General features: G+C 40.7%; 1 protein-coding gene across 1 annotated transcript in view; it reads right to left on the bottom strand.

Moving 5' to 3' along the window:
• Positions 1 to 6135: 6135 nt before the first annotated feature.
• The window catches only part of ZBTB11 (zinc finger and BTB domain containing 11), a 29459-nt gene continuing 26718 nt past the window's right edge, over positions 6136 to 8876 (bottom strand). Inside the window, exon 11 of the mRNA XM_030801820.1 lies at positions 6136 to 8364. Within this exon, the coding sequence (XP_030657680.1) occupies positions 7847 to 8364 (518 nt within the window). The 3' untranslated portion in view covers positions 6136 to 7846. The remainder of the gene's footprint in view (positions 8365 to 8876) is intronic.

Genomic DNA, 8876 nt, shown 5'->3' with positions numbered 1-8876 from the left:
ATGAAATCACAGGGAGTTGAAGTTGTCCTCTTGCCCTGAGTCACTTCTGGCTGGGGCCACAGGATCGTTGGTGGGTCCAGGTGAAGCTACTTGGGTAAGACATGTAAAAAACCTGAAAAGATATCTTGAAAGGCCAATCTTAGGTTCTACGTAGTGATGTTATCTTCAGGAGTAACTGAGGAAGTTGCATATCTTGTGACCTCTGGAATAACAGCTGGCATTCGCTTTTGTCCACACCTTAGCAGAATTCAGGCTCATCCATCCTCCTAACCTGGTGGTCTCTCATTAGCCTTACAAAGGCAGTTGTTTAGGGAAAGGGTGATTATCATTTAAACTATCTTAAACCCAGGAATAATTAGGACAGCTTGAAGGCTAAAGACAAGAGGGAAGTTGGCTAAATCAGATCTCCCAGACTACCATAATTTTCTCACGGGTATAATCTTTTGCCAAAGCAATTTCACAGTCACAAATCCAAATGACTCAGAAATTCCACTCTTAGTTATGTACCCAACAGAAATGCATGCACATATATACCAAGAGACATGACAAGGGTAAAAATGTTGTTTGCAGCATTCTTCTTGACAGCCCAAAGCTAGAAATAACCCAAATGCCCATCAGTGATGTCAGAGGTGTTAGAACCAGAGTGACTCCATCTTGAATAGGGGCTGGGTAAAATAAGTCTGAGACCTACTGGGCTGCATGCCCAGGAGATTAAGCATTCTTGGTCACAGGATGAGATAGAAGGTTGGCACAAGATACAGGTCATAAAAACTTTGCTGATAAAACAGGATGTGGTGAAGAGGCCGGCTAAAACACACCAAAACCAAGATGGTGCTGAAAGTGACCTCTGACCATCCTCACTGCTCATTATATGCTAATTATAATGTGTTATGCTAAAAAGACACTCCCACTGGTGCCATGACAGTTTACAAATGCCATGGCAATGTCAGGAAGTTACCCTATGTGGTCTAAAAAGTGGAGGAACTCTGTTCCGGGAATTGCCCACCTCTTTCCTGAAAAACCCATGAATAATCTACCCCTTGTTTAGCATATAATCAAGAAATAGCTAGAAGTATACTCAGTGGAGCAGCCCATAACACTGCTCTGCCTATGGCATAGCCATTCTTTTATTCTTTTATTTTCTTGTTTCTTTTTTGAGACAGAGTCTTGATCTGTTGCTCAGGCTAGAGTGCTGTGGCAAGGTCTTGGCTCACTGCAACCTCCGCCTCCCAGGTTCAAGTGATTCTCCTGTCTCAGCCTCCCAAGTAGCTGGGATTACAGGCACGTGCCACCATGCCCAGCTAATTTTTGTATTTTTAGTAGAGACGGGGTTTCACCATGTTGGCCAGGCTGGTCTGGAACTCCTGACCTCATGATTCGCCTGCCTCGGCCTCCCAAAGCGCTGGGGGTTACAGGCGTGAGCCACCGCACGGCCTTATTCCTTTATTTTCTTAATAAACTTGCTTTCACTATACTCTATGGACTCACTCTGAATTCGAAATCTTGTGCGAGGTCAAAGGACCCTCTCCTGGGGTCTGGATTGGGACTACTTTCCAGTAAAATGCTAGTATAACTTGTGATATATTCAAAGTAATAATTTTATAGCACAGCACATAGAACAGACACAATTTTTTTTTTTTTTTGAAACGGACTCTCCCTCTGTTGTCCAGGCTAGAGTGCAGTGGCGCCATCTCAGCTCACTGCAACCTCCACCCCCCGGGTTCAAGCGATTCGCCTGCCTCAGCTTCCTGAGTAGCTGGGAATTATAAGCATGTGCTACCATGCCCAGCCAATTTTTTTTTTTTTTTGAAGCAGAGTCTTGCTCTGTCGCCCAGCCTTGAGTGCAGTGGCACAATCTCAGCTCACTGCAACCTCTGCTTTCTGGGTTCAAGCAATTTTCCTGCCTCAGCCTCCCTAGTAGCTGGGATTATAGGCATCCACCACCACCCTCAGCTTTTTTTTTTTTTTTTTTTTTTTTTTGTATTTTTAGTAGAGACGGGGTTTTGCCATGTTGGCCAGACGGGTCTCGAACTCCTGACCTCAAGTGATCTGCCCACCACAGGGTCCCAAAGTGCTGGGATTACAGGCGTGAGCCACTGCACCTGGCTCAATAAGAATTTTAAATGAACATATGAATAAAATCAGCAAAGTAAGCTGAATGGAAATGGGAAGCAGAAATAAGCATCTATGAAGAAACGTGGAAATTCTGGCATAAAAATATAATTTTTGAAATAAAGAATTCAATAGATATTGAATAAAAACAGTTAAAAATCAGGTCAAGGGACTCTCATAGGTTATCAGGAAGGGAGAAGATGGAGAGAATGACAGACAAAGGTACAGAGAATAAAAAAAGAACTGCCAAAATATGTTCAATGCAAAGGAAGACTGCTAAAATACGACATCCCAAGAAAAAAGAGAGTAACTAGACGGTAAAAATATTTTTAAAAACAACACAACATGGTTTTCAGTATTTGGCAGACTAAGACACCTGAAAATTTCTGCTTAATAACATCCTTTGAAAGTCAAAGTACTTACTTTGTAAGAAAGGGAATGTCCTAGGGCTCCAAATATGAAACTGAATTGAATCTGCAGTAGCCTCTAGTAGATGAGATTGCCAGGCTCAAAGGGATTGGCTTTGGACAGCCAAACGGTGACAAGAGATCAGGATTTGGGTACACAAAAATAGAAACTGATAGCTCTACACAAAGCTGGGACCAATGAAGAGCTTTACTTTCAGCAAAAACACAAACCAGAAAAAAATCCATTCACCACCCCAGAGAGAAAAGGATATTGTCTCATGCTGAGCTTCAGGTGGGCCAAAAGCGTCCCCTGAAGATTTTTTTTTTTTTTTTTTTTTTTTTTTTGAGATGGAGTTTCGCCCTTGTTGCCCAGGCTGGAGTGCAATGGCATAATCTTGTCTCACTGCAACCTCCGCCTCCCAGGTTCAAGCCACTTTCCTGCCTCAGCCTCCTGAGTAGCTGGGATTATAGGCATGCACCACCATGCCTGGCTAATTTTGTATTTTAGTAGAGACAGGGTTTCTTCATGTTGGTCAGGCTGGTCTCGAACTCCTGACTTCAGGTGATCCGGCCACCTCAGCCTCCCAAAGTGCTGGGATTACAGGCGTAAGCCATGGCACCCTGAAGATTTACACAAAATAGCTTTGTTCTAATACTGGTTTAGAGTTCAAATTTACAATTATTCACCTGGGAAACAATATGCTGAGAAGTTAATGGAAATATAGTACCTAGGCACTGATACTCCTGCAGAAACCTCACAGAAGAAAACAAATTGGTCTGGAAGGAACTATCTTCAACCTAGATAGGTGGCATAAGATTCCCTAAAATAAGGTCAGTAGTCCATTTGGGCTGCTATAACAAAATAGCATAAACTGCATAATTTATAAATAACAAATTTATTTTGTCACAGTTCCGGAGGCTGGGAAGTTCAAGGCTCCGCTAGGCTCAGTGTTTGACGAGGGCTGCTCTCTGCTTCCAAAATGGAGCCTCGTTGCTGTGTTCGCACATGGCACAAGGCCATAAGGCAAAAGCTAGTAGCTTCCCGCCCTTTTGCAAGACACTAATATATTCATGAGGGCAAGGCCCTCATGATTCAATCACCTCCCAAAGTCATACCTCAATACTGCTGCATTAGGGATTAAGTTTCAACATGAATTCTGTAAGATACAAACATTTCAACCATAGCAGGCCCTATAGGAGTTGAACTCATACTCATATAAAACTCCTTGAAGGGCTGGGCACAGTGGCTCACACCTGTAATCCCAACACTTTAGGAGGCTGAGGTGGGTGGATCACTTGAGCAAGGAGTTCCAGACCAGCCTCCGTAACATGGTGAAACCCCATGTCTACTAGAAATACAAAAAATTAGCTGGATGTGGTGGCATACACCTGTAGTCCCAGCTACTCTGGGCGCTGAGGTGGGAGGATCACCTGAGCCCAGGAAGTCAAGGCTGCAGTGAACAATGATAGTGCCACTGCACTCCAGCCTGGGTGACAGGAGTGAGACCCTGTCCAACCCCCACCCACAAAAAAATCTAATAGCAGCAGTATTAAACTTCAAAACTTCAGATGGCTGGTAAGATTGCAGTGGTATTTATAACTCATTGGTCACAACCAGTTACAGATTTCTTTGTTCCTTCTCCATTCCCACTGCTTCACTTGACTAGCCAAAAAAAACCAAAACAAAATGAAATCTTCAAATAATAGACTACAAAATAAGTATGGCGTATTTTAAGTGATTAAAGAAATTATGTATCTTTGCTCCACACATTTCAACAACTAGTTCTGATAAATTTATAGGATTGGGGGAAGCAAAGGCTAACTTTTACTGCATATGTGCCAAGCATTGGATGTAAAACCTGTTAGGAACCTCCGAAAAGATTAGATTTGAAAGAAAGAATCAGGAACAGAAAGCATCATCAGCCCAAAAAGCATCATTGGCCCAGTGTAGTGGCTCACACCTGTAAGCCCAGCACTCTGGAAGGCTTAGGTGGGAGGATCAGTTGAGCCTAGGAGTTTGAGACCAGCCTAGGCAACATGGTGAGACCCCATCTCTACAAAAAAAGAAATTATCTAGCTGGGCATGGTGGTACACACCTGTGGTCCCCACTACCTGGGAGGCTGAGGCAGCAGTGCTTGAGCCCAGGAGGTCAAGGCTGTAGAGAGCCGTGTTTGCACCACTGCACTCTAGCCTGGGCAACAGAGACCCTGTCTCAAACAACAAACAACAAAAAATCATGCCCACACTAGTTTATACCAATGCTATAAAAACAACAACAGGGGGCAGAAAAAAAGCCTGAAGGTTTGGATTAGCTCTAAATCCAACAGTTTAAGTAACTTGGGTAATTATGCAAACCCCCATTGGCTTTTAGTAAAACGAACATATTAAAACCTGTCAGAGCATTACTTAATTCATTTCAATTGACAATACATGCATTTCAGGGAGTAACAACAGTGATTCAAATTGCTTCGTAGCAGTAGCATAACAAGTAGCCAAAAGTGCTTAAGCCCTCCTTATTTGATCGGGAGACACCCATTGTTTTTGGAAGTCATCTCATGACGGCAATATGCTTTATGTTTCTAAAAAGGAATTGTTATAAATTAACAATGCCCTCTTGGTAACATTAAAACTGCACTGAATTTTTGGAACCTTCTTAACATTTGTTTCTACATGGAATTTATATAATTTACAAATTTAAATTATTCAAAGCTGATGGTTGATGGCACAATATATAATCCTGTGACAAGATTATGAAATGGAAGAGTTCCCTGATATCCTCGCAGGACACGCGACAGGGGTGTGGCTCATCTGTTCAGCCAAACCCCTTACAGGAGGGGAACCACACAGTCGGGCAAGTGCAGGAGCCAGATTGAGTGCTTTTGGGCTCTGGCCCCACAGTAGCATCTGGTAGGGGGTGCCTGCAACTCCCAAAGCCCCAGTGGGCATGTTACAGTGCTCCTTTAGCTCTGCTGTCTACAGATGGCTTAAGTGTTAACTAGCTCAGTGCCCTCTTGGTACCTGGGTTCTTGTCCAGCGTCCAGGAAGAATCAGGTCACATGGACAAACTGAAGGATGGTAAATGTGGGGGATTTTATTGCTGGATAAAGGTGGCTCTCAGCGGGATGGATGGGGAGCTGGAAAGGGGATGGAGTGGGAAGATGATCTTCTCCTGGAGTTCAGCTGTCCCATGGCTGATCTCCTCTCTGACCGCCCTCAGCTAAACTCCTCTGGACGTTTAGACGCTCCTCTCTTCTCTGCCGCACCACTCTTCTGCTCATGGAGCCTGCGGTTTAGGGTTTATATGGGTACAGGATAGGGGGGCATGGTGGGCCAAAAAGCAACATTTGGGCATGAAAACAGGAATGCCTGTTCTCATTTAGGGCCATGGGTTTCCAGGCTTTTGCTGGGGAACTGCCCTCTTCTACCCATTATTTCCCTGCCTCTTGTCCATATCAATTATATTTAAGAGTAAGAAGTTTTAATATTGTGTTCCTCCAATTGTTACTTTTTAGTGTTTGATTTCCTTTCCCTTTAAAAATAAATTAACTTACTTAGTAACACATCAAGTAACAACTGATTTATGAACTGAAAATAGTAACAAGCTCAACTCCAAAGTTCATGCTTTTCAACAAGATTCAACATCTTTTATTTACATGTTTATGACATACATTAATGGTCATACACAATTTTTAAACTAAATCTAGTAACAACAGAGGATGGAACATAGAAGACACAATTCCAAATTTTAGTCCGGTTGAAATGCTTTTTCACTAACTGAAAGATAAGATAAATGAGCAGCCATTATAAAGTTATGGGCTGTATGTCAATTCACGTCTTAAAATTGAAAGTCAGCCACACAGCTGTTAAAACAATCGGAAATTTGCAAATGCAAACATATAATGCATGCACAGCTATCACATTTATTCTTTATCCTTAAAGCCATTTTTAAAGTAAACTGGGAGAGGCATCTTAGTAATATATGTACATCAAGGCACATTCTTTTCTTGTGCTTTATGAATGATTTACATGTGGTCTGCTTATATCTTAATTTTATACTTTATAACAGCTTCTAATACCTAAAAGCTTAATTTTTAACAATTATACTTTGAGTGGTAGTTTCCCAGAGAGAAATGTGGCATCTCTCATGGTTATTTTCAAAGTCAGAAAATTGGATAGCTTGAGGAGGTGGGATTTAAAAATCAAACATAGGAACTAATATAACTTAGTTTTCGTAACCTTTAAAAATAATTTATCTTCAACAATTTGGTGGAACTGTAATCAAATTCTTCAAGTATGATACTATAAGGGCTGCAATGAATAATTTTCAACATTCTGAAATTACCTGACAATTACATGGTATCCACAGGGCTGCTGTGAATGTCTATATTGCTATCCGATTTCTCAACTGCAGTTTTTCAACCAAATTAAATAATTAAACATGATACAAAAGCTGAAAACATACCAAACCTAGCTTGTTTGTTCATTAACTTGTTCATTCTTTGCAAATAATGAGAATTTTTTTTCCATTACTTGTCCTGTGTTATCAAGGAAAATTTTCCCATCAACAGTGTTTAATAACTGTTCTTTTCTCATGGTCAATTTACTTGCCTTGAAGAAATAGTATAGTAAAGTTTTAATAAGCATTTCATGCATTTTAATGGCATTTTAAAAATTAGCTATTCATTTATGGGTTCCTCATATAGATAAATATATTGTGCAAACTTGATTACAACATGTAACTCATTAAGTGCTTTAAAATAGAATAAAGAATCCCTGACCTAAAAGGGGATAAAATAAATAGTAAGTCAAGAATCACAGATCTAAAGCATTTTAAAAACGTAATACACCTATGCATCCTATTGAAATGCTTTATATTAGAATTTTCTTTTTAATCCATAAACAGGGCAAATAAATCACAGAATCTCTATATTTTGAGAATAAAACAGAAGAAAAGCCAACTGGTGCAGCCTTTTAAATGCAAAATGTATAATAAAGTAATGTCAAAATGCAAATGAAACTGTACAGTTTTAAATTCAGTAATTTATAAACATTAATTCATAAAAGGTATATCATGATAAACCACTGCCGTCAAAATATTAGGTTGGTACAAAAGTAATTGCACCAACCTAATAGATCTGTTTTCAATTTCTTTACACTAAATGGACTTTTCTATAGAACCCATTGGCCAGACAAAACGTTTGGAAATGTTACAGCCCAGAGCTTTGATATGTAAACTCCAAGCAGACAGTCACATAGAATTGTAAACAAATGTTCTGTGAGTTCAGTGTACAAGAGATGTCACTTCTTTTTATCTTCATTAACATACTCATTCTCCTTCTGAAATATGTGCTACCTCTACTTTAACAGTTTGAATAGCTTCTGCAACTTCAGATAGCTTCTGTCCTTGCTGTTGTGCTAATACATAATTAACCACTTGCATAATACTTTGGTCAGAAAGTGTAGATACTGATGGATACTCTTCAGTAGCTGCAACAGCTTCCAGAGCTTCCATAGTTTCTCCTGTCACTACCACAGTCTCAAGTTCTTGAGGACCACTGCTTTCTTGTTCCTGCATGCCTGCTGTTAAGATGCTAACAGCATGTGCCACTTGAGTTCCTTGGTTATGAAACTGAAGGGTGTCTTTTTCCAGCATAATTTTGCAAGGCACATAGTCTCTGTGGAATTTAGTCATATGTTTACGGAGTGTTCGAGCATCTATGTAGGCTTCGCTACATACAGGACAGACATAGGGCCGTTCACCGGTATGTGTTCTGACATGGCGTTTCAGAGATCGGGCATCAGCCCAAGCTACTCCACATGTTAAGCACTCAAATGGCTTAACTCCTAAAAAAAAAAAAAGCATGTGTAGTGAGGTGCAAGCACCAAAATATACTTAAACTGCCTACCAAACTTCCTTTTATTAAAAAGTACAGTAGCTCATAAGCCTTTCTATCTGGACTGTGGCAATCTTTTATTTAGGACTTTCCTTAGAATAAAGAAGATTCTTTGCCAGGCACGGTGGCTCACACCTGTAATCCCAGCACTTTGGGAGGCCAAGGCAGGTGGATCACCTGAGGTCAGCAGTTTGAGACTAGCCTGACTAACATGGTGAAACCCCATCTCTACTAAAAATACAAAAATTAGCCAGGCATAGTGGAGCATGCCTGTAATCCCAGCTACTCAGGAGGCTGAGGCATGACAATCACTTGAACCTGGGAGGCGGAGGTTACAGTAAGCCAGGATCGCGTCACTGCACTCCAGCCTGGGTGACAGAGCAAGACTCTGTCTCAAAAAAAAAAAAACAAATAATAATAATAAACAAGATTCTGAACTATAAATCTCTCTAAAGATCTTCC

This window comes from Nomascus leucogenys, chromosome 21 (genome assembly GCF_006542625.1).
Source record: "Nomascus leucogenys isolate Asia chromosome 21, Asia_NLE_v1, whole genome shotgun sequence".
In the NCBI taxonomy this organism is placed as follows: domain Eukaryota; kingdom Metazoa; phylum Chordata; class Mammalia; order Primates; family Hylobatidae; genus Nomascus; species Nomascus leucogenys.
The sequence above is the reverse complement of the archived record's forward strand: the minus strand, read 5'-3'. Positions and strand labels throughout refer to the sequence as shown.